Genomic DNA, 26,631 nt, shown 5'->3' on the forward strand with positions numbered 1-26,631 from the left:
TCCTCCTGTAAAATTTTTGTTAACGTCTTATTTTTCAGTTCTGCATCTCCAGCAAGTCTATGACCTTACCTGATGACAATCACTACCACTGGGATTACCAAGGACCATATGTGTGGCCTCATTTATTATAATTTTTTCTTTGTTTGTTTTACGAGCAACCTCAGGGCCCTCCCTTGTTTGCACTGTACTGTTCTAAGAGGCTGCGGTACACAGCACAGACAAAATACAGGGAAATGCACTGCATTCTCTAGCCCAAAACCAGCCAGCTCTTTCTATGACATCAGTTGATGACATTTGATATTTTACCAGGAGTGGTATCAGTTTAATATGACTTCCCCCAAGTCCTCCCCCCTTGGTACTTTTCACAAAAAAAAAAAAAAAAAAAAAAGCACACCAATGTAGTAAATCACACACCGAGTTTTATTTACTTCTTGACTGGTGGACTTTTAAGATTATGCTTTCTCAATGATTTCCCTTAAGTACAGAATACTACTTAGAAAAATATCTTCTGTTAAAATAAAAAGGAAAATTGTGAGAATTCTTTTCCTTGACTCATGTTACAGACAAAAGAAGATAATACTGAAAGCTGGAAGCACAATCCTAGTCTGAATATTACCAGTTTTGAAATATGCACCTCAGCAGCTCTGAATTATTTAAGAACCCACCTACCACCACAGGATACAAGGATAACCGCAAATCACTCAAGTACAGCATCCCTCCAACCACTTTTAAAAGACACTACTTGGTGTCAATGTGCTCTTAAAACAAAAAGCACAGGAGAGAAAACATACAAGCACATCCATTAGAACAGGTTTGGCACAAATGCAAGTATGCTACCAGACTAACAACAAAGCTACTTTTACCAATATATCATTGTTAGGCTAGAAACACATTATATTTACATTGTTGTGCACCTGTAGCTACTTACTCTAAGACTGAACAACAGCAGCAAGCAGATTGATACCTACCATCAATGAGTTCTTCCTTTAATTTCGTTAACTCCTTCCTCATTTCATCTAAAATGTCCTATGGTGTCAGAGCATAAATAATAAGATTAGTTTTGCAACATGAACAGATTAGTTTTGCCACCTGTAATTTTCTGCTGAGAGAAATCCAAAATTCTTCCAACCTTTCATCAACCTTTAACCCTTCTGAAATGCATAACCCAGTCTTTATCTTCCAAGTTAATCCCCCAAACCTAAAGCATCCCTAAAACATTCTTACTGCATGTACAATGAATAATAATAATAAAAATCATCCATAGAAGTCCTACAAATTGATTCCTGTAGAACTTATGAGAGGAGAAGGGACATACTGAAGTTAGAATATGGCACTAATGTAATTGCTAAATAAAAAAAAAAAAGTAAAAAAAAATTTGGCACATCCCTTTGAAATAAGAAAGCTTTGCTACAGGTGAAATGTGATGTGGAATGCAAAAAAAAGTAGCTAACTAAAAACCTCAAGGCAAGGAAATATTCAAAGAAAAAAAGAAAAAAAAGAGGGATCAAGTTATCATGGTATTCCCAGTCGCCAAGTGGAATGTGAGGGAATGAAGGTGACAGAGCGAAGTGCTGTCCCCTACTTGCTGTTTTCTCCATCCTTTTGTGTAAGTGATGTTAACTGACGATTTGGTGACAATATTTTTGCAAGCAGAGTCGGGGGTAGTGTCTGTTTCTGCAGAGGAGATTGTCACCTCCTGGCTAAATCTGTAGTCAGCAGGAAACTAATCCACAAGATTTCACCTGTTTCTTTTTCAGCTTTGGGGTTAGCGTGCTGTTCGCAACTGAGCATGCAATTACTCTAGTGTACTCTAGGCTTGCCAAGTCCTGTATGAGCTGTTGGTGGAAGACACATGCATAGACACACCTTCCCTGCCTGAAGTCATTCCTGGCGTAAGAGCGCATACCAAAGCTGCAAAGAGAGGTCTCCCAGTTTGCCAAGTCTTAGATGAGACTCTTGGACAAGCAGCAAGAAACCTTGGAGCAGGACCATGGCCACCAGTTGCTGGGAAGGGCAGCAGCAAGTAAGAGCTTGCCACACATCCAGTAGAAATAGAGCATGAGACAATATTGCCTCCAGAGAAAAGAATCTTAACAGAGGCAGTGAGAGTCAGCATGCTGGAAATTTGGGAGAGCTGTGTTTTACGGGATGATAGGATCCCCATCCTCTGTGCCTTCAACTCGAAAAAGAAACACAGAAAAGAAAAAAAGCACCCCAGGAAAAAAAAAGGAAACAGAAGAAAAAAAAAAAGCAGCCAGACTGCTATCATCATCAGCATTTCATGGAAGCTGTAGCAAGAGTACCACAAATCCTCTTGAGATGACAAAACAGGAGTATCCCTTGAACCAGATTCTAGAACAACCCCACACACACTCCCGAACCACCCACAGGGCCAGAACTGGCTCGAGAACCCATTCTAGAACAGCCCATCAGGCCAGAACCAGACCTAGAGCCAACCACCAAGCTGGAACCCAATCTAGAACTGACCACTGAGCTGGGACCAGCTTTAGAACCAACCACTGAGCTGGAACCTGATCTAGAACCTCCCTCCCCCCTCAGGGACCAGCCCGTTGATCCAAACACCACTTGAGGAAGATCCCTCACCTTCAACTCCACAATTCACACCCCCTCTAAAAACCACTGCCACCAACACCATGGCCTTACAAACAACCATCCCCCAAACCCGCCAAGTCTGGAACCCACCTGCTGTACAACCAACCACTGCTCTACAGACTCCTGAATATAGAGCCCCCTGGCAACAGCAAGCACATCACTTTCCCCTTTTCAAGGACACGGATCTGACTTCAGCAGAGCCTTGCCTGGAAAAGAGGCAGATCACACCCAGAATACACTGCGTGCTCAGTCTGCCAGAAAAGTAACTAGCACCATCTCAACATGCTCCCCAAGAAAAGGAGCTTCCACCAGCCCAGCATAAACAAATGTGGCCAAAAACCAGTACCAAGACCTCAAACATGACTCCCCATACCACACAACTCAGATTACCACTGAGAAAGTGCACTACTGCTTTTGCCCAAGCCTCACTCAGCAAGCCACCAGCAGGCCAGCTACCCCCGTCATACCACCCCTCTACGCCAGTGACACCATGCTGAAACGCTGCTTACCTACGGCAATCAGGCTTCCCTGCTGCACGTTGTCCTTGCTGTTCCCAAAGACCCTAAAGATTACAAGACACACCACGAAGCCCAATAGGGCAAAAATACACAGCGGCGTTCCTGCACGTGGACAACAAACACCTTACACAAGTCTGCTCGGGTCAGCATCAGCCCGATGCCCCAGGCAACAACTGCTCTCAAAAGGACATCTGCACTGAAAGCACCTACCAGCAGCCGCAAAGATGATCATCTTAGGGCCTCCTCAGCAAAGGGGGACTTCTCAGTAGTCGGAGGAACACAAATACCTTACACCCACTTGCTCCTCTGGGGGCTCCTGTTCTTAGGAGTGTGGAATGTCTGCTCAGTCTAAAGATCGCTAATGCTCTTAACTGATAGCTCCTATCTTCATACAAGTCACAAGAGATCCCTTGCCGAGCCTCTGGTTGTACAGGTTTTTCTGTTTGGCAAGTGTACTTGACAAAGGCCTGTCACCTACAGGTAACTTACCAAACAATTTTCAAAGCATCCCATAACATCTTTTCCTCATCTAACAGCAGGCGGCTGCTGCCTTCTTCCCACAAGACTCTCCTCTGCTCTTAGCCAGGATAGCTACACAAACGGTGGTATTGCTGGATGCTCTTTCACCACCAAACTCATGACCATGGGTGCTCACATCTGATATCAAACATGGTGATACTTGTTCTGCTAGAACTGCTCTGAGGGCTTGTTAGTTGTTTGTTTGTTTGCTTGTGTAGAGAGGAGAACAGAAGGAAAGGTTTTCCTGGCAAACCAGTTTCCCAGTTCCATCCATAGTATCAACACCATCTTGTGTGTGCTGTCTAATGCAAAAGCAGGATCAAGCATCACCTGTGAGAAAGCAATGGGGCTATGTAAGCCGCCATCCTACAGTTACAGCTTCTAAGAATACTGAAACATGCCTGGTGAAAAATAATGACTAATAATTAATAAATAATTATTTAAGTTTGGAACTAGTTAAGAAAACAGTTAAATACTGGTATTGGACAGCTACAAGCCCTTATACCCAAGTTTCCTATTCAAAGCATTATATACGTACCTGCTTCAATCTGTCATAATCTAGACCTTCCGACTGTACTCCATTGGCACTGGGTTGCCCCGTTGGTGTAGATTTTGGTCTGCAGTACAAAAACACATCCATGAATTACTGGTCACTCATTATTACAGGATACATAGGACTTCCCCATCAAACTCACTAAGATTCTTCTATCAAAACCATAGTAAAGAATTAGAATGAAAAAAAATGTTGGGAGTGGGAGGATGGGAAAATCAGGCAGACCCAAAATACCACACAGAATAGAAAGCAACATCCAAGAACATTTTCCACATACTGGAAATATAAATTACCATAAGAATAAGAGTTATTAGTTCAAAACAAGAACTGTCCAAGTACCAGACAGATTTCACTGTCAGTGGTTTCTGATTTTTTCATAATGGGCATGAAAAGCTGAATGCCTTCAAATGTCAAATACTCTCCCTTTGTCCTTTTCAACTGCTTACTCATTTCAAAAGAGGCCTTCTCAAAGAAACAATCCCACTAACTGATGACTACATGTTGATACTGTAACAGTATGAATGCCGTGGAATCACCCTAGCAGATATTCAACATTTGAATGGATGAGGCTGAGCAACCTTATCTAACTCCCTTCCAACCTAAATTATTCCATCAATTGCTTTCTAAAGCTACTGAAAGCAAATACTGTAACAGGAGCAAGATTTATAAGATAATACTTGAGAGGAAGTTCTAGTGTTTTGGACTACGTCACATTCAATGTTTGCTTACGTAATACTCTCCTAAGACCTTGAAAACTTGCTTACCAAGATTATCTTGCATTTTTAACACACATTTCAGAAGAAGCTGGTTTTCTACTTTCTCATTTCTCTTTTCTGATCCACTCTGCTTATACAAGGTGTAACTCAGACTCAGGTACTTACTACACTTCCACAGGGCCTTGCATACCTACAGCTATGAGCAGAGACAGAACCTAGATGTTAACAGCAGGAATACAGAAATGGTTCTCCAAAGCAGGGATGGATGGATGGGTGGGTGGTGTGGGACGAAGAGGGAGGAATGTTCTGCTGTTCTTAATTACTTTTTAAGTCTTGGCTAGCATTCTCTCTCCATTACTCTATAAAGTGTTAAGCCAAAAGAAGTTGATAAAATTGCTGACAGTTCATGTCAAGAGGTTTCCCCAATGTTTAGAATTATCACAGTATGCTAACATTAAGGAAGGACAGGGTATTAGTAGACTGAACTGGGTCCTATTTCATTGCCCTTGTACATGGCATCACTGAACAAAAAAGCCTGGCCTAAACTCAGTGTCTCACTTCCAAATTCTTACATAGGATGAATTCATTAAACACTGCATTTTTCTGGATTTGTTACCTGAAGGTGCAGCCTTATTTGTTACAATGGAAGATGGCCAGGGAAAAAAAAAAAAAAAAAAAGACAAACCAGCAGTAAAGGCACGGTTCTGTGCTTTATCTTCTCTCAAATACACAGTATAAAACTTTTTTCAGAATAAAGCAGAATGTGTGAGGGACACAAGCATTACATCCATTGCTTTAATTTTTCCATTTATGTGTTTTTAATTTAGTAACAAAAAAGCTGTGTTCTCAGAAGAAAAAGAATAGTGAACCTCTCTCTCTCTATATATATTTTTATATATATATATATATATATTTGTTTGTTTTCACAAAAACACTACCTTCAGCTTTCATGCATCTTCCCTTACAAGACAGCAGTTCATCCATTAAGAAATGGGCTGAATACACTGTCTCTGTTCAGTACGAGCAGAGTAAGCCTCATACTGGATTGTCTTGATGACTTTTATAACCTGACAGGACTACTTTCTTATTTGCTAACTGAAGGAAAACCCTCAAAATGCGACTCCCAACAGAAAAGGCATGCACACTAAAATGTCATTTTGATACTACAGAAACTTTCTCAGGTTTGTGCTCTCCAGCAGATACTTTTGCCTCTTGTAGGTTCCCAGTGTGAAAAATGTTAAGAAACAACATGGGACGCAAGAGTTGCCTATTTTTCCCCCCGCTAACCTGTAACAGGGCATGTGTGTGTCACTGAAGAGCCTGGCACATTCAAAAAATTCATGAAAACCTTCATACACATTCATAGCTACTGAGTAATTCTGGTGACAGGACATTTTAAATTGGTACACCCGAGCCCATTCATCTTTTCAGAAGCCAGTAACTCCACTCTAAGTAGTGGAAACCTCTCCACAATTCTTTTAACGCTTCATGATTATTTCTGTGTACTGACAAGTTAGTTATGTCAAGCCTAGTGGCACTCATTTAGGAAAAAACTGCCAGCAGTTAACCATGCAAAACAGAGTCAGCAAAAGGGATTGTATTAACTGTCCCTTTGCTGCTGGACTTCGCATCAAAAATCCCATGTTGTTATACCGGCTCAGTTCTTCACTTGGGATCACAATACTCAATTGCTACAGCTGTTTAGATGCAAGTCTACAGCTGTTTAAATGTAAGTTCCAAGAGAGAAATTGCTAACATCACTATTGCTTGAAACACACCGAAATGAAATACATGATCCACCGAGTAAGACAGAAGATGAACTATTCAATAACTTGACAGTGGAATAAGCTGGAAAATAGAATTCACCTTGCAATCACCCGCAAATCTACAGTGCGTGCTAATGCTATGAAGACAAACCACAGTTTAGGATATTTTACAAAACTCTTTAGGTATCGACAGTGCTTAGTTCATTATGAAAGAATTCCTTGCTCAAAAACATTCATCAAGATGAGATCTTTGGCAATTGCTGCTTCATCATGTATCTCATCTTTAAAGTGTTACTTGCAGTTTACACCTCAAACTGTGAACACTGACTTACTCCAAGCAGAATAGCATGAGTTTTTCAGATTCTCCATATATAGTTTCTGATCATTTCCATTGACTATCGCTTTGCTCCCATACACTATGGCATTACAGCATTTACCCAACATGGCTGAAAAAAGAATCAGTGTCCTCTCAAATGCAACTCCTGGCAATTGATAACAGGCACCTATTACCTGCCTTAATGGAAGAATCCAAACAAAAATATAGTTTAATGTTTTAATAAAATGACTTATGACTTTAATATTTTAATGAGATGATTTTAAAGAAGAGCTCTCCACAAAGAGATTGCTTCATGTTCCTTGTGCTTCAGATCTACCAATCATACACTATATACTCCTGCTATCTGTCAAAAATCTCAACAGGAAAGCCTCTTTATAAACTCTACCACTCAGTCTTAAGAATGTAGTCCATTTTTGCTTTCTGAAAGGCAAGATATTCTTCATTCAAGTATGAAAGACCGTAATTTGTAAACTAGATAATTTCTAATCTCAGGCAAATCTAGCTGTCTTCCCCCCAAAATTATCCTATTTTTCCTTCTTCAACTTGCTCAGAAGAAAGATTAATGGTGAATGCAGTTGCCATTAAGAAAAACATTAACTATTGAAATTTAGTCAATAAAACATCCCGACCATTCGATGCTAAGATGGCTAAAGAGCTCTCCCGTGTGGTTTTTCATAGCATTGCCTAACAGGACAGCGAGGCAACCTCGATAGTCCCTAAAAAACCTTAAATCAAGCATGCAAGATAAAGATTTTATTCATGCCAACATGCAAAATACACCACCCAAGATAAGTAGCTAAAAAGGGGAACTTTTCATACAAAAGATTAAGTAGTCACCACAATGAGTGCCTTCATGAAAAACAAAGCTGGAATTTGACTCAGTAATTCTGAGGGGCTCTGTAACACATTTACCTGTGGAAAGCTCTTTAAACCTGAAGGCTTTCAGTCTCAGTATTTTATGACTACCACTACAGAGAGTGAAACTGAGATCTACAGCTTAAAATACACAATGTTAATTCTAACTTGTGAATATGTTCCCAACAGAAACATTAGTTTATGTTTAACAAGTCCTTCCCCCCCCACCCCCCCCTCCTTTCCAATGTTTAAGTCAGGCAAAAATCTATTTGTCATCTTTACTTAATTTGCAAAAAGCAGATGTGAAAACTCATCTGGGAAATTAATTGCTATTCCTGTGTATCTAAACTTACATTTTTGAAAACCTGCTTCTCAAAACACTGCAAATGGTCCACTAAATCCTGGCATATCCAACAGGAATTTGCAGGTGGCAACTGCCAGAAAACCAGTATTTAATATGAATTCATAACTGGTTCTTAAGCCATCTCAATTTGCCTTTGACACCATCTGCTTTTAACTAGTCCAAAAATGGGCTCAACTGGACAAACAAAATGTGAAGAGGAACGTGGTGGTGTGTGTGGTGATTACCAATCCATGTACAAAAAGTCCAACCCTGAACTGGTCAAAATGGTTATTACAAAGTCTCAAATCCCAACAGGATGATACCTGTTTAATGAATCATAGAACCTGTTTTCAGAAGCAAGCAGATTTTTCCACGGAGATTCCCGTCTATGAAGGGGAGAAACACTACCTTAACAAGCTATAATAGGTCTTAATTTCATTCAGTTTTAGCACCTTAAATACCATGGGGATTCACTAGTTGTGTTCCAAGAGTTCTATTTGAACATTTCAGGAAATACTAAAAGCACACAGCTTAAGTCTTTTCAAAGTCTGCTACAAAAAAAAGGCCTGATTTTAAACAGGACACTAGTTATTTTAAAATACTTAGAACATTGATTCTGAATAACAACTCCTTCATTGTCTACCTGTTTGGAAGCTCTGAAGAGAAAATTTTGCTTACTTGCCAGTTTCTTAGGTATGCTTTGTTTAATCCCCATAAATGACTCTTATAATCTCTGAAGAGGTCAGGAGCAGGTTCTCGAGCCTTACCAGGTGAAAGATATCCCCTTTTGGCAAACACAGTATTAATGTTTCAAATAGCAGCACCGTTTAACTAACTCACTCAAAGAAAGTTACTTTAACAAGCTGCTTGCTGAGATAGACTTGGCAACTGTAGAGAATTAAGAAAAATGCAAGGGTATTCAAGAGAGACTTCTACTAATACCTCTTCTTTCTCGGTCCATGAAACATTCCTCATCCTGGCAGGGCAAACTGTCAACACTGACTAGAAAACTGTACCAGCAGTCTTAAAATATATGCTATGGCACCTTCCAGCAGGTTATGACACCACTGGAAAATAATACTGACATGCGATAAACATGGAATTCTTATTTTGGAAGTACTTTTAGTGTATCCACCCAGTGAGGCTCTCATCAAGCTAAATTCTATCAACGTTTTCCATTGGATGACGAAGACAAAAGCTTGATGGAGAGATTTTGTCAATATGTCTCAAGAGAAGTCTCAAAACTCCTCTGTACTCCTCTACTCCTCTAGGTCAGAAAACATTTTTAAACAGACCTCAGTAACCTCTGAATTTCACCAGTTGAAACAAGATCAATGAAATAGGATGCATAAAACAGTTTACAAGAAGCTACGGCTGTAGGGACAGGTAGAATGAAGACTTAAGGACATCCCAGACTCCCCAAAGGAGTCTGATAGGGAGAGTTGCTCTATTTATTAATCCCTTCACCTTCCTTTCTTCAACTGCTTATCCATAGGGTATCTATAGCCAAAGGGCCAGGCCAGCAACTGTCTTAAACAATATGAAATCTAAAATGCACTTTAGGATTCCTTACACAAATTATTTCTGTGGCAAGTTCCCCCTCAATGCCATGTATTGATACCTCAATCTGCTTGAAAACAAGAGACCTCAGTTAAAGCAGGTAAGACCTACCATGGGGTGAGGGGGAAGAAAGTAGGGGGAAGTCAAGGCTAAAGGTAAAGCAGTATTTTGTTACACTGACAGTATAGCAGAGAGGACATCACCACCAACGTCACCTGCTTCTTGACAAAAAACAAAGCAAGCAACCAGAATCAAGGCTGCAGACATTTTAGGCTCCTGGACTTAGTTATTTCTGACAGACAGACAAGGATACCGATGTATGCTGAGAGTGTTTAGTGCTGTGTTTTAGAACGGAGAACTTCAACGGCAACCTCAACCACAAGTAATGCCACTTAGAGAATAATTGTTTTTTCTTCTCTAATCACCAAATCTTGCATAGCTCTTTCCAACAGGCCAGAATTTTAAGGAGAATTCAAGTCATTTCAAACAGACCATTCTCAGGTTTAACATGTTCTTTTGTTTTCTCTCAAGAAATTCAGGAAACTGTCAGATTATCACAGGTCAAAATCCTTTAACCTCTGTATGCAGAATATACAGGAATTCTGAAGTGAACCACAAGCCTTCTGCTTAATGTAAGTGGCAATTAAATATACCTCAAAAATTTAAAGCTAAAGCAGCCATTTCACTCTTGCATTACTGAGATGCCTGCAAAAACACCCAAAGTTCCAGCTGACAAGTTACCAAAGATTGGTTAATGCACTGAAGGATGTATAATATTTCCACACTTCTTTAGGATGGACTTGTTGGATTGGTATGAGACAGCTACTGAAAACTGTCACAGAATCAAATGTTACCAAGATGGCTTAAATATCTAGATAACTATTCTATGACTAGCACAGAAACAGAAAGGAGAAAACCTATTCACTAGATTTGCTACTGAATATATGACTCACAGCACTGAATGTAGTCTTCCCTTGCAGGAAATTTCAGACTTTAAAATTTACAGAAATATAAAGAATTAAACATTGCTGTAGGCAAATATAGACCTTAATAATTGAAGTTATACACCAGCAATTGTTAAGGAATCTTTTTTGGTTTTACTTTTGACTTTACTGTCAAAAATTTCACTTAAGAGCATTTCCCAAAAGCAACTCTTCATTCCTAGTTAAAACTACAAAAGCAGTTTCACAGCAGTAATTGTAAATCCATACATTTTGCTTTTAAGACTATTAAGGTGATTTTTGCTATTTTAGTCCAGTATCTTTAGCAGCATGATCAACAACAGCAAGAATAAGGAGAAGATAGCTGGTACAAAAGGGAGTACCTGGAGATAACAGGTGACTTGCTTCCATTCACTGTATTTGTTCTTTCCCAAGGCTTTCTTGTTAGTTCTGGAAAACATAATGAGAAGACTGAAAACTGTCTTTTTCTATTTGTTGTGTAATTTCCGTGAGGAAACTTCAAGTACCTGACAACTTAAGTCAGCCTTTTTTGGGTTTGGTTTTTTTTGTTTTACTACATTGCATTAGTTCTTTCATATTAAGCTACCTCCTGTTATATTAATCTTATTTTTAGTTATACTACCATTTATGCTGTGATAGCATCTTAAAGTCTCACTTTTGTTCTAGATGTAAATGCCCTTTGATTCTTAATCCAGCTGGGAGAAGGTCTGCCTATACTTCATGTATTTTATTGCTTCAGTGTGAAACATGGAATTCTGGAACTGTAATCAAATAGTCAGCTTCAAATACTGGGGGAAGACGTTTTTAAGCTAAAGGGGTTTTCCTGAGCTGTTAATGAATTATATAAAATTAATTCAGTGTCAATTTCAGTGAAGCAATAGCAGGGATAATACAACCTCACACAGCTAGAATACCTTTCAGCAACAAGTTATTTATTTTCCACTGAAGTCTTGTCCCCAAAAAGATACTTCTAAAGTTGCAATATATCATTTCTCCCTTTCAAAATCATACAGACTCAAAACTAAAGGTACATTGCCCTTGGATCCAAAAGAGATTGTAGTTTACTTACCACCTGTAATACTAGAAAAAGTTTTACTGTGCATCTCTTCTCCTGTCTGGGCAGCTTATACTCTATGGGCAAGTACTCTATTATACACTGCGGAAGAGGACTTTTGGGCCTAGTCTATAGACATGAGTCTAATTTGTAGTCAAGTTTTAAAAGCCCAACCTATCTTTATACATGCACATGCTTCACTTTCCATTCTGGAGCCTGCTTTCGGTTCTGCTTAGAATCCTCTCCAATAAACTTTGACTTGCTATCCTGAGTTTATTACAGTGATCTAAAGTCACATGTGAAAGCTAGCTTTACTGTGCAGGTTTGTTTGTCAACAGCAGACAGACAGAAATCACAGCCGAAACAAGGCAAACAGTTCGGTTAAGGACTGTTTATTTTGTGTTCTTGCATGGTGAATGAGATTTTTTTTTTCCTTTAGTCATCTCACCTAAGCCCTTCCTCAGGACATACCTGTCACCACAAATGCTTCATTCCTTATGGATCAGGTTTTCATTCCTTACCATCCGCACAAGTTAAAACAGTCTTTCTATAGTGTGAATTGTTATTACTTACTTGCTATCCATCACTTACTCAGGACTTCAATGTGCCACTGATCTACCAGTCTTTATTTCAGATTTGGGATTTGTTTTGTTCCCTTTCTTTTGTATTGCTCAGCTCTGCTAAGCTGGGCAAGCGGAGAGGAGAAATGCCCTTTCAGAGTCTCATTTGACCAGGAAGTTCTCTGTGATGCAGCTAGATACTGAGAAGACTATCTGAATTGCAAAAGTCTGCTAGCATAGCCTGTGATCCAGCCAACTACAGGTAGCTTAATAAGTCTTAAGCTAAATTTGATATACCAGGCTTCAGGACTTGTCCTGCCATAGGAGTTATTTCAGCAGGATTTTAGCTGTATCTGCAAAATTGAGAAACTTTTGCTATGGCTGCAGCTTGCTCAAGGACCACATGATTATCCTTATCTAGCTGAAACAGCAACATTATCCAAGGGTCATACATCTATTGCCTATCCCATGATTTTGAGCTTGCTTTGTTTATATTATTACCTAACATGTTTTAACTTACATTTTACTTAGCTTTATGTGACTGTGTGTTTCTTCCCCTAAAAGGAATATACCATATACAGAAAAGGACTAATATGTGTAAGTAATCATGGTGTAACTCTCGCTGTAAGCAACAGGAGACAGTCAGTACAGCCCCTTAACAGAGTTGAAACCTATCAAAATAAACGCAAGGAGACTCAAGCTCAGGACAGAAGAAATATCTCCCCTTTCAACATCATACTTCTCCTGACAAAGAATGTGGAACTGTCATAGTTCACCACAACAGCACATCAGAAGGGTAAGCGCAATGCCAAAGAGGTAAATGCTAGCAAGTCTGTGTGTAACAATTTCAGTTATCTTATTAATGGTAATTAGACATAATTACACAAATTATTGACCTGGACTCTGCTCAGCATGCCAAGCATTCCTCTTAAACATTTTAAAGACATGGTCCAATGATGAGGCACAGCATTCCAGAGCATTTTACATCATCAAGAAGTGAAGTGAAATCTCTCCATTGGAAGGAAACGGTCAAGCCTCTGGATGCATTTGACATTTTTAAAAAGTTTGATGAGGCTTCTTATCCTGACAACCAATTAAAGGAACCACTTCCACTGTTTTTGATTCCCTCTTTTGGGCCTATATTATTAGGAGAGGTGTTCCAAAAGCAGTCATTTCCCCAAGGCTAATATAATCTCTGTGTTTAACAGAATGAAGCAAACTCCTAAGCTAAGGGGAGAGGGGAAAAAAAAAAAAGGGATGAAAAACTTGATTTGTATTAAGTCATTTATTGCCTTACAGTCTAATTTCTGTAGACTACTGGCTGTATCTCAATACTAACAGTTTTGCAGTTATTTCCATCCGGACACACTTAGCTCCTAGCTCTCCTTTTTATCCCACAGCCAGTGGCCACCTGGGTTTTGTTCACCCTACAGCAGTGGTTTTCAATATTAAGGCCTGCACACCATCAGGTGGCTGAATCATCTAGTGAAGAAGTATACACATGGGCAAGCAATCAACAGAGAAAGCTAGAACATACTGAAGACTGGTATATTCATTACCCCATCATTTTCCTTCTGCCCTCTACTTCCAGTGTCTTTTGGGATGACAAACTGCAGGTTATATGGCACATCCTCCCCTTTTTGTATTCACATAGGGGGAGGTGGCCAGGGAAGCTAAGGGTACAAGAAGGTACTACTAAAGGACAGAAAAAGAAAGTCTTGAGTGTCACTTGAGTCCTTGTAACACAAGCGTTTACAGTATGAATACACACGCATGCTGACAACACATCTTGACCAACTACAGAATTGGTGAGATGTAAGCTTTCCTTACTGACTGGTAGCCAACACAGAAGTGTTGGCTACACAGTTCCAAACTCTGCCCCAAGCATACCTCAGCAGAGGAATCATGGTTAAAGAATTTCTGCTCCATGCATTTATATGGATTTAGAAAGGACACTTGCATGTGAGGGACTCTTTAGTAAAGTACCTGGAAGCGGCAACTGTTTCTGTCTGACTCTGATAGTCTTGTACGTCTGCCTTGAAGGAAACAAACTACTGTCCCAACTCATGTCCTGCAATGACTGAGACAATTTGCTTTCACATTCACTATGAACTGCTTTCTGTGCATCAGCCCCATAGGTTCGACACAGGAAGACCCTATACCAAGTGCAGTGTTCCAGTGGATGTTCTTTTAATCTGTCATCTTCTGAAACACTTCTGAACCAGGACCCATTCTACAGCAAAATGCCAGGCTGTAGTCATGGGAGAAGAGGCAGGCTCCAAAATTCAGCACAGCTGACTTGAGATTTGTCATTAGGTTTTAGCATTATAGAGTCACAGAATTCACAAACCTGTGCTACTTACCAGGTGTGCTTGTTGAAGAAACCTTAGAAGTTGAAGACTCTGATTCTTCCTGTAAAAGGGAGGAGAGAAGGAGAAGGCAGGGAGGAGGAAGAGAGAAAAAAAAACACCTTTGACTCTTATGAATCTAACAGATTAATCTCAACTGTTCAAATATTTATTTCACTTTTTATATAGATTTAAATGGTTCTGCTCAATTGCATGCAGAAAATGTGCAAGCGCTATGCACTTCACAAAATAGTGGTTGTGTGTATATATATATATAGTAAAGTACAAATAATGTCTCATGTACACCATTAGAAACTTTCTCATAATCTACTATTGAATAACGTGAAGTAGATAAAATTTCTCAACTCACAGTTTTATCTTCCTTCTGCTCTGGTTCTGTTGATCCCTTTTCAGCAATTCTTCTCCTATAAGCAGAGACAAGTTACCAAGATCATCATGACTTTAAGATGGAAGAATGTTGTTTAGTGTAATGAAAGACATATACAGCTTGATTGATAGATAGATAATTGAGAATTAGTGTTTAAGAAAGTACTTTCAAAATACTTTCAGGGACAAAGCCTTGTCCTGCCAAAGCAACTGTGCAATTCTTTCTCCTCTTGAAGTTTGTATCCCCTCCCCTACTGCTGCACAAAGACTTACACAAAAGAAAAGTACTCAGTTACATTCAAGTAAAAATGGCTATTCACAAAACACTATCAACTTCACAAAGCGGCCACAAGAGCAAGCCGATGTTTATTTGACCCTTAGCCAGCTGAAAACATGCACCCAAAATCCTACCTCTATGATGACCAAGCAGCTAGAGCACAGGAACAGCTCCTTACCTCCTGGCCAGCAGGGCGCTCATTTCTTCCATCAACCCACTGCCTCCCAAGGGAAGTGGTCCATTTCCACGGCCACTGTCTGTTTTAGACGAAGCAGAGATGCCTCCTCCTCCCCCACTTGAACTGGAGGAGTCTTCACCCTTCATAATACACAAAATAACAGCAGATGTGCAAATAAAATGATAGCTGACAATGAAAGAAACAAAGTTCACAGACAAGAAAGAAACAACTATATAAAGAATGTGATGGGCTGGTAGTACATCCTGTAACACTTTTTTAATAATGAATTAAGCCTACTCTAAAAGTCTTGATACTGCTATTAATCTTGAACAAAAATTACAACTAGTTCAGGAAGACAGGATTTAGAGACAGGAATTGGAAAAAGAAACAAAAGAGTTGCATTTACCCGTGAGACTTTCCTAAGTTTGGCTCCAGCAAGTGCAGCTGCTAGTCCAGTTAAAGGGCGATTTTCTTCGGACACGAATCCCACTGAAAATCCAGAGGTGGGGAGGGGGGGAGCAGGAGGTGGCAGGGGAACGGGAGGAACTTGGCTAGGAAGTGGAGGAGGTGGTGGTGGTGGTGGTGGTGGTGGCCCTGAAGGTGGAAGTGGAGGTGGTGGTGGTGGGCCAGGAGGAGGTGGGGCTGCTACAGAAGACTGGGCTGGGCCAGGGGGTAGAGGGGGTGGGGGAGGAGGTGCAGGTGGTCCTTGGACAACACCTAGTGTCAAAGAGAAAACAAACAGACTATATTAAGGATTTAGAAAAGAAAGATCTTATGTCCAATGAAATACTGCTTCTTTTGTTCAGTGTATGAGACATTAATACTGGTAAGAGTCCTTTTCATAGGCAAGAAAACACTACAAGTTCCAGGAGGAGAGAAGCATTCTTACTAAATGCACTAGAAACATTACATAGGATTCTATAAGACATCAGACAGGTTCAGAGACTTTACATACAAAACCCCTCCAGTCAGGTTCTGTGCTGCAACCAAGAAGAATCTTACACTGGGAAACAGGCAACGCTTTTACAGAAAGTGAAGTGAGGCACAAGCACCAGACCACATAGGAACAAATAGGTGCTAAACACAGAGTGACTTCTCATTGTACTAACAAGCATTTAACACACCGCCCAAACATCTGAACCCTTGAACTGTTTGAGTTCCAACGCTAATTTCTAAGCTGCATAAAAATCTTTCCTTCAAAAACCATTCCAGGAATCAACTTTAATAATCTAATACAAACACTAATTAGTGAGTTAGAAGACTGACATATTTTAAGCTGATGGGAACAAGCTCTTCCTTTTTTATCTATCTTTAATGCTTTAAATTCACATTAATATGCAATACAAAATGTGTTTTGAAGAAAGAATATTCGGATGATTACTGTGTTATTATTATAGGAACAGTTTAAGAAATTGTGACTAAGAAAACAGCCCCACACATCCTCCCCCCGCCTTACCCAAACTGCTGTAAGCTACTAAAAGTGCTGCACAACCACCTTAAGCTACCTCTACAGGCAGGAATTTCACACACGTGTCTTCCTGGTTTCCTACTCTGCTACCACTGTGTAAATTTAAAAGCCTTTTAAACTCTCTTGGCGACACTCACCATCCAAGTGCACACTTTTATTCCATACTACAAGTGAGGCCATTCACCCTATTTCCACCCCATCACAGAGTAGCTCACACCTTCATTTAAGACACGAGTATGGTATAAACGGGATCTACTCTGCATGGCTTGTGTTGATGAAGCCACAGTCTCCTCATCCCCCAGGAGCCCCTCTGCCCATACCTTTAGCATACCTCCTGCAGACTTATGTACACAGACCTAAATCTATTAAATCAATATAAAAGCAGGATTCAGGTTAACAAAGACATTTACATTGATGTAAAACACATTTCTATCATATTGGTAGAGTGTCCATTAAGACTGTCACCTGCTTAACCAAACTTTTTTTCTAAAGTCTTTTTAGCTAAACTGGTAGAATACCACAGGAAGACCTGTCTTCATATATTTTATATATATATATGCACGCATACAGCCATATATCAAAATACGACCACTGTCCAGAAAGAAATGCTGTAGGTGTTACATACTACTTTCTAAATTTGAAACTACATAGAGTATCAAAGTGGTTCAGATTATTCCTCGCTTAAGGCCATTCACATGTCCAAAGCCACACATACGTTCTTCCATGTTGGCTGCCATTAGGAAACTAATGCTGCTGCCTGTTAACACCATGTTCCAAATAAACAAACAGTGGAGGATTTACCAAGTATTCAACAAGCTCTGTTCTTGACAGGTGAGAGCTTAAGAAATCAGAATTTTACTTATGACAGGCCACAGAACGTCGGCTCTTCTCTGCGGAGCTTTAAAGTTTCCCTTACCCCAGTTTTCCAAAAGGTATTTCGTTGTGGTATTAAGATCACTGCAACTTTGGAAGCATTGTATTAATTCTTCGGGGCAGTTACAGGCTTCGATACCAATCGGTTTCGACTGCATTCCTGATTAGTGCATTAGTAGCAATAACAGAAAGCCTTACCCTGCTGGGTCGTAGGTTCAATCGGCTGAGAGGCTGCCTGCAAGACTGGCTCAGAAGCAGAGGAGTCTCCCAGCACAGAGTTTAGAGAGTTCTCAACAGAGGCAGGGGTAGCTGCAGAGGGAGAAGGGAGAACACTAGGCTTGGATGAGGGAGTCGAGGCATTCGGGGAGTTGGGAGAAGGAGAAGCTTGAGGTCCAGAGAGTGACAGAGGTGGAAAGGAAGGCAGCGGGGGGGGAGGAGGTGGCGGAGGCGGAGTTGGACCTGAGGTAGAAGGTGAAGGAACCGGATAAGCCAGGTTTTCAGGAAGCCCGTTAGGAGCCGTGGGAGACGTGGACATTTGGGTCACTGGATTAGAAGCTGACACTGGGAGGACAGGTCTTGGACCAGTAGCTTTGCCTGGTGGACTGCTTATCATTACTGGAGGAGATGGGGGAAGGGGGGCAAAACTGGGCGCGGACCAGGCAACAGGCTTTGTATTTGGAGGCAAAGTCGCCGGGGCGTTGACAGGAGAAGGGGGCCGAGAACTTTTGTTCAGCGGACGAGGAACTGTAGCATAATGGGGGAGAACAGGGTGGAAAGCTGAGCCTAAAGATGTAGCAAAACGTGATGCAGAGTGCCTTAGAGGCGGTGTAGGGGGAGTGGAAGTCGGTGGTGCAGAAGTCACTACAGCGTACTCCGGTGTGGCCTCTGACATTGGTGCTGAAACTGCTTTTGCATATGATGGAGGAGGTGCTGAAGGAGGCTGGCAACTGGAGTATTCAGGAAGTGGAGTGCTATACGGGGAGTTGTCGAAAGATGGAGCTGGACAGAAGATGGAAAGCAGCAGCAAAGGCAGGATAAAAAAAGGAGAAAGAGAAAAAGGGAGCTAATGAAGCAACAAAACCAGCATTCAAACAAAATGTATAAATGTAGACTACAGTTAGTACCAGAGGATTAGGCACAAGTGAAAATACTGTTAGGAAAGTTTTACATATTATCAACAGCTGCTTTAAAATTTTACCAACTATTTTTGTGCCAACATTCGAATTTACAAGAACGTTCTAGAGTAAGTTTTCTCAAATCCCATCTGTGAGATAGATTAGATACAGGGTTGATTAATGAATCTTAATCAGCTTTTATCTTCTTGTTTGGTTGCAAACTGCAAGCAAGTGTAGTGATCTTAACATTTGTTACAACTTCACTAACAAAACTCATACCATAGGCAGCAAGTAAGTATCATCTTTCTCTTCCCCAGAAAAAGCTCCATCACAAACTTGAAAGTACTGGGAATAAAACTACCAATAAAATCCTCTGCTCTAAAGTGACTAGCTCTTACATAGTATTCCTTGACTTTCACCATGAGCTGACTTCTTATGTAAACTGAGTTTGTTACTAAAGAACAACCAAGTACTTGACAAATGTTCCATTATATTACCAAAATGAGAAAGCTTTCAGTTATCACTGGATACATTTCCGCAGGCACTGCATTATCTTATCTACAAATACATATAATACACTTCACTGAAATGTTACTACAATGATAAATTAAGCAAGACTTCATACCGAAAGGCATTCCTCTCACTATTACTTTGCCTTATGTAGGTACATACCTTCTACGTTAACACACTCAACCTGATATGTTTGGGGTATTTTGGTTTTTTGTTATTTTTTTCCAAATTATGTAATGAGAATACATCTTGTTTAACAATGATAAGGTATTTAGAAATTTTAACTCATCATATTTGAACCAATGTTAGAGGTGCCCAGTGTGATTCAAGTTCTTCAAGCGATCAGAGAGTATGGCAATGGAGTGAGCAAGTAGTGCAAAAAATTTATTTCAGAGTTGATGGAAAATTATGACAGGAAAGTCAAAGATCTTGGACTTCTTGCCATAAAAAAAGGAAGCAATTCCAGCAAATAGAAGCCTGAAATACTGACTGTTGTTGCACAACTGTACTCACTGCCCTTTGTTGCTTCTCTCCCACTCCATCATCCAAACACATAGAGAGTAGTCTGGTACTTGAATACACTCAGTTTTGAAATTCTTACCAGCATTTGAAATTCTTCTCTCTCTTTCCCATTCCAATTGTTCCCTTTCCAACTGTTCTTGCCGTTCTCTTTCTTGCCTTTCCCGTTCAAGTCGTTCAAGTCTTTCTCGATCCTGCCTCTCCTTCTCTTGTCTCTCCCTTTCTAGGCGTTCTTGCCGTTCCCTTTCTTGCCGTTCTCTCTCCAGTTGCTCCTGTTCTAGGCGCTCTCTTTCAAGTCTTTCCCTTTCTAGTCTCTCTCTCTCCAGCCTCTCCCGTTCCATTCGTTCACGATCCAGCCTCTCCCGTTCCAGCTCCTTCTGCCTCTGTTGCTCTTGTAACTGTCTACAATCGTGAAAAAAGGAAAAAGACTAAGCTGCAAAGCGAAAACCAAAAATATCAAGCAACTGTTAGACGACAAGAAGACATAAAGTAATCAACAATCTTTGCACCAGCAAGAACAAAAGCACAGCATTTGTACCTACATAAAATTCTTAATTCTATGTGTTGTTTTTCTGAGCTGGATAATAGTTGTATTATGCTTACAGTAAAAAGAATCATATATCCAATTTCCTCTAATTTAACATTCTGAGAGACAGCTTTCAAGAGGTAAGAATAGAAAGCTGTTGCTGAAAATTTACTAACTGATGCAATCTTCCCAGTTTGGGATATGGAGTTACATTTGTTCTTTGCACAGTATTTTATACTCGAAGCAGTGAATAAAAGTACAGTGAAATAGCAGTAACACAACTACTCATCCAAAAAACCCACCTCCAAACAAATTATGTTTTCCAGATAAACTAGTCAGCTAGTATTTATCCAAATTTTACAGAAGCATCAAAATGTATACGTGTCCCTCTCCACCTGCATACAACTACGCGCACATACAACTTAACTGGCATCAAGACGAGAACACCCTGAAGGCAGAGGAAAACTGGACATGGCCAGCAAAAAATCCAGGGTGCAGCAGCCAGGGAAACACTGCAGGGAGCTGGCAGGGTTTCCAGCTCATGGGAGTCTTTGCAGGGGAAAGCAGAAAGGGGGAAGACGTGGAGGGGAGGAAAACAAGTAAAAGCCAGGCAGAGGAAATATAAAGAACTTCCTAAGGGTAAAAAGGAATCATGCAAAATTTGCTGCCAAAGTCACTAGGCTGCCTGAAAGAAAGGACTTTCCTGCAAAAACACAGTGGAAAAAGCTGTAAACAACCCTTTTGCTTTTTTCCCCCTCAACTTGTTGGGGTTTTTTTGGTTTTGGTTTTTTGTTTTGTTGTTGTTTGTTTGTTTAATTATATTTTTAAAAGATACATGTTTCTAGTTGGCCAAAATATGGCTTTTTGATTTTCAAAGCTTTTTCATCTCTTGGGGGAGCTCACTACTAAAACAAAAATTAGGCACGTCCTCCTCAAAGCTGTGGCCAGTGTGTTCCTGTCAGTACATATCACTGAAAATGTTGTTAGCTATCATCCTCTATTTGAATTCTTATTTTCAAAAAAAATCATGACATTTAAAAAGAAAAACTTGTATATAAAGCACACAGCCCTTTTTTTCTGCCATGCTTCAGATGCAAACTGAAGATAGCTTCTCACTAAATACAAAGCACAGGCAGCTTTTAACTACAAAGCAAAAAGGAGACCTAACTTTTGACACCTTAAGCTACTAGGTATTTGTTTTCTGTAGACTGCCACTGGGCAATCTTATTTGGAAAGGTCATTAGTAATTCTATGCTATACGCTTAGAGCCACGTAAAACCAAAGCCTGAAAATGAAGGGAACTTCAGCTATTTCATTCCTATTCATGCTCAGAAAATACTGGCAGAACTGGAAACCCCAGCTCATACACTGTTACTGTTGAAGTCCATCCTCTTTCAGAACAATGTTTTTCCTTTAAAAAACAAACAAACCAACCCCTGTAAAATATTGAAATTTCACAATTGCTATAAGCAATTAAGTTCCAGTTATGTGCAGCAAAAGGACTTTTCCCTGCTGGACTTGTTACCCAACATCCTCAGAAGCTGCAAAATAGTTCTGCTCCTCTATCAGTTCTTCCGTCAGCTCCTGCTCTCCCATATAACAAAGTTGTGATAGCAGTCATTAAGAAATTAGGGCTGCAACTCAGCTTGTTAAATGCTTGATTTTTAGCCTCTGAAGTCCACCAAAGAATCTGGTAAATGACTGATACGTATTTGGAACCAGTAGAGGATTTCTACAAAATATCACGAGAATACAATGTAAACCACAGAAATTTAAGCTCCAAAAGGGATATTAAAAATATTTTTGGCATTACATTTTTGCTTGCTCTGTGTTGTACAAAACTAGTTTTATGTGCTCTTTTTCCGTCAGGGAAAAAAAAAAAATCTATTATTAGAGGAAAGCAGGGTTTTCATCATGCATAACTTCAACTTGGTCATCTTAGGCTCTTTTTTTGTAAGGGAGAGAGGATACACAGATGTTCATAGCTAAAAAACTATTCAGAGCAGGAGTCAACATTTACAGACTCCAAAGCAGCTTTTGTTTACTCTGTTCATTCTTTTCCATTCATTTGCCAGAAACTAGCATATTCTACCTGGAAACGTACACATTGTTAATCCTAAAACTAAAATGTAGATAAGGCATTTGAGGTTATAAACATTTCATGTTGTATTTAGTTTACGAAACTAGCAGGTATCAATTTACTGAGTTTAATAACACATCAAGCAGCTGCCAGATATTTAAGTTTTCTTTTTAAGTTCTTCGTTTCTTTACAGAAATAGAGCCTCGATATAGGTCACTTCTCACATAAGAGCAGTGTCACCGAGGCAGTTCTGCAGTAAGCCATAGCAAGAGCTGTGCCATTTCATATTTTCATAAGCAACCTGGAAAAGAAACAGTGAGGTGCTCTTGACTAAGCTCCTTAATATTAAGTTATTTAGGATAGCAAGAATGATGACTGATTATGAAGAACTACTGATGGATCTTCTAATTCCAAGTAACTGGGCAACAAGATTGGCCAATAAAATTCAACTGAGATATAACTGAAGTGATGCAGGGGAGAGAGGGGAAATCTGCTAAATTCATATATAAAACGCTGGACTATGAGTTGACTACTGACTCAGGAGTGAGATATTAGGGTTATGACAGACAGCTCTATGACAATATCCATTCATTGATATGTCTGTTCAAAAACATAAACCAGATGCTACACATTAGGAAAGGATTAAAGAGCAGTACAGAAAATACCATCATCCTGCTTCACAAACCCTGCATCTCTGTTCCCATCTCAAGAGGGGGAAGACAGCGGAACTGAAAAGGTTCAAAGAGCACCAACACTATGATCAAATGTACCAGTTTCCATTCAAAAAATAACTAAAGAAGCTGGAATTCTGCATTCTGGAAAATACAACTGGAGGTCTATAACATCCTAACCAATGAGGACATCCTAATACAACAGCTGGGAGGAAAGAGTTGATGTAACTGATAATAGTAAAGCTAAAAAAAAAAAAAAAAAAAAAAAAAGAAGAAGAGCAGGTACCTCTGCACATCAGGCAGATGAGCTGTGGAACTCCTTGCCAGAGTGATTCAAAGAAAGAGTAGGAAAAAGCCCACATAAGAAACATGGAAGGTCATTTAGAAAACGGAAATTGCATCATGCACAAGCAGCTGTTGAACCAAAAATGCCCAGAGGACTGGAGAGTAGCAGGGGGAAGCATTCCAGGCATCTGCCCTCGCCCAGAAGAGTGGGGACTTGTTAGTTTTTACTCAAAGCTTTTCTAAGTATTGAGAGGGGTATGTTCACATGTGTGTGTATGTACTATATACAAGGAGGGGAGGAGGGAGACAGGGATGACGAGACTGTATATACATGTATACTCTGTCTCTATATAGCATGTATTTAGCTAAAGCATAAGATGTATGTCTAAATCAAACTGTTCGTTTGGGAGTGCCTGGTTCTCCTAATGTGTGTGAACATGTTCCTGAGGCACACCTGGGGTTTCTCTCCTCTTCAGAGAGCTATAAAAGACACACAATGCCCACGTGTCATAACAAAATATACCGAAGCATTTATACGCTTTAGCCTTTATCTGAAGGAAAAAATATTTCGGTCAGCAATCAACACCATCAAACTGTATTGGCTGTCTACTAAGATATAGATAAACAGCAGTGAAATAACCACGTTCACCTACACAAGGCCTAAGTGAAAAAGTTCTCATAATTAAATAAAGATTGAGTGATTCAGAATTTAATGATTTGTTTTTGTAAAAGAATCCTCATTTTCCATTTCTTCAGGAAATAAAGGAATAAAACCAGAATTTTTTTAAACATACAAATAAAAACTATGAACAAGTTGAGCACTTTGCTTATGATACAAATGCTCTACCAAGAGAGGGCAGCAAAACACCTTGCAAACATTTCCTATCTTATATAAAATTCCCATGCAGTAAGATATACGAGATTAAATACACCATCCTTGAGAATAACTTTAAGTTTAAATTATTCTCATTATATATTGCTGAAGCATCCCTTTGTCAACAAGATTAAAAAAAAAAAAAAACAAACACCCAAACAAAACAAAAAAACCATACACCACAACCCACTACAATTTAACAGTAGTTTTAACGATTTTATAAACCTTTCAGATAGAAAGCCAAAAATGGCACAGGTCAAAAGATCAGTACGCCAGTAACGCAATCAAGTTGCTTCAACACAACTTAATGAGCAAGGATGAATTTCATAAACTAACAAAGTACTACAGCTTAACAAGTGTAACAGTTGTAGCTTAAAAAGATTAAGAACTCATTTTGCTAATTAAAAAAAAAAAAGAGGATAAATTTGTTTGCATTAAAACCCCCTGGTTTTGTTTAGTTAGCATTAGATAATGTAATTCTATTTTAAAATTTTGTCAGAGATCAAAATTATATTATGCAAAAGCATTAGTAGATTAAGAAGAGTCACTACCCATCAATTAAAGAATTTCTGAAATGTCAAGACTTTGGTAGTTCTAAAGCATGGGAACATTCGAGAACATTGTGAAAGCAATACATGAAAATCCTTCAGCCTCAAAGCACAGCATCTAGCTACCAGGACAACTTTTGAAAAAGCTAAAGAGGTACTAAAAATGCCCCAGAAAGCTATCTTATACTGAAATGCTAATTATGCTAAGGCAAAATGATTCTAATTATTTTAAAGCTGTGAATTACTAGAATCTAAGAGCTAATTTACATTGAATAGCTGAAACAGTGCTATAAAACTGAACAGCATGTCAGTCATACGCAACGTAGGTACTGTTACATGTGGTTTTAGATTCAGAGTCAACTTCAGAGTTTCAGGATAGCTGCTAGCTTTATCATGCATTCTACTCATGAAACTTTCTTTTTGGATTTAAATCAGTTCCATGCCAACAGCATCTTAGGAAACTTCACTTTGGGGTGTTGGGGTGGGGGGGCATGTATTTGTTGTTTTTTGTTGTTGTTTTTAAATTAACTTACTTTAATATTGAAACAGCTTTTAATGTTATTTCCTCTCTTTTTCTTGCCCTTATACTTTTGCCCAATTAAAGAGGTATGAGGAGGTATAGTCAGAGGATGAAGAAAGAATCATATTTACAATACTAACTTGTGACTTTGAACTCTATCAGCACTAGATAGAGTTCTTTGGGCAGCCAAGAATCAGGAGCATGACTACATTCTTGAAATAACACAAGGAGAAAAATCAACAAGCAGAGTTAGGTACACACTGTTGCATCCCTGCTGAAAAAAACCCACATTTTACAATGGTGAAGGTGTTTAGAATTTCTCTTACATGACAACTGCAAAACAGAATTGCTGTTAGTTTACCCAGGTACACATAAAGCCTTCCTAGTTTGTTCTGAATCAGAGCATAAAGGGGAACAATAATTAAGAAGTAGTGCTACTATCTCAGCTCTTGATGTTACATGAAATGAGCCAACATCTCATGAAAGATCCCTTTCTATCATGGCTTTCACTAGCAAGTAGCATCACTACATTCAAGAGATCATCACATGCAGCAATTAAGAAGCTATCCCAAAATCGTATTATTCAATACCTTTAGGTCTGTATTGGGGGGGAAAGGTTTTAGCTTCTGCTCCTGGAGGTGAATGACTGACAGCGATCCTCTGGTCCCTTTGCTAAGGACTTCAACATAGACATTCAAAAGAATTGAAGTCTCAGTCAATTTTCTTAAAATGTGACCATTACCACATGGGTTGAAGGGAAGACAAAGATCTCAACTAGATTAAGAAACTTCAGTGTTTACTGGTAAAACAACATTCTGTGTCAGAGCAGACTTAATAGCCAGAGAGAACCTGTCTTTTTCTGGAACACTTTTCACATTTAAGCCCGTATCTTGGTCATCTGCAGAAGAGTTACTGCAAGTGTCTCAGTTTGTGGAAAGACTGTCCTTCCACCAGAGAAAGTATGCCTCAGCATTAAGCAACTCTCATTATGTCAAAAAACAGAGCTGTTGCCACAAGGGCACCAAGAGGAAAAAAAACCCTACGTGTAACAAATCCTGAAACAGTTTGTGGAAGCAAATAGCTGTCTGCTCTGGCA

At 39.5% G+C, this 26,631-nt stretch overlaps 1 protein-coding gene across 5 annotated transcripts in view; it reads right to left on the minus strand.

Moving 5' to 3' along the window:
• ENAH (ENAH actin regulator) overlaps positions 1-26,631 on the minus strand; it is a 107,303-nt gene that overhangs the window by 7,423 nt on the left and 73,249 nt on the right. For 2 of the 5 annotated variants that reach the window (XM_075496508.1, XM_075496509.1), the window contains exons 5-13: positions 20,114-20,433; positions 18,086-18,886; positions 15,953-16,263; positions 15,547-15,686; positions 15,075-15,129; positions 14,720-14,768; positions 11,105-11,171; positions 4,189-4,267; positions 969-1,026 (exon numbers count right to left, since the gene is read on the minus strand). In XM_075496508.1, the coding sequence (XP_075352623.1) occupies positions 969-1,026; positions 4,189-4,267; positions 11,105-11,171; positions 14,720-14,768; positions 15,075-15,129; positions 15,547-15,686; positions 15,953-16,263; positions 18,086-18,886; positions 20,114-20,433 (1,880 nt within the window). Of the gene's footprint in view, positions 1-968; positions 1,027-4,188; positions 4,268-8,543; positions 8,607-11,104; positions 11,172-14,719; positions 14,769-15,074; positions 15,130-15,546; positions 15,687-15,952; positions 16,264-18,085; positions 18,887-20,113; positions 20,434-26,631 lie in introns of all 5 variants that reach the window. The other 3 variants (XM_075496512.1, XM_075496510.1, XM_075496511.1) reach the window with 3 other exon arrangements.

The sequence above is a fragment of the Mycteria americana genome, chromosome 3 (assembly GCF_035582795.1).
Source record: "Mycteria americana isolate JAX WOST 10 ecotype Jacksonville Zoo and Gardens chromosome 3, USCA_MyAme_1.0, whole genome shotgun sequence".
NCBI lineage: Eukaryota > Metazoa > Chordata > Aves > Ciconiiformes > Ciconiidae > Mycteria > Mycteria americana.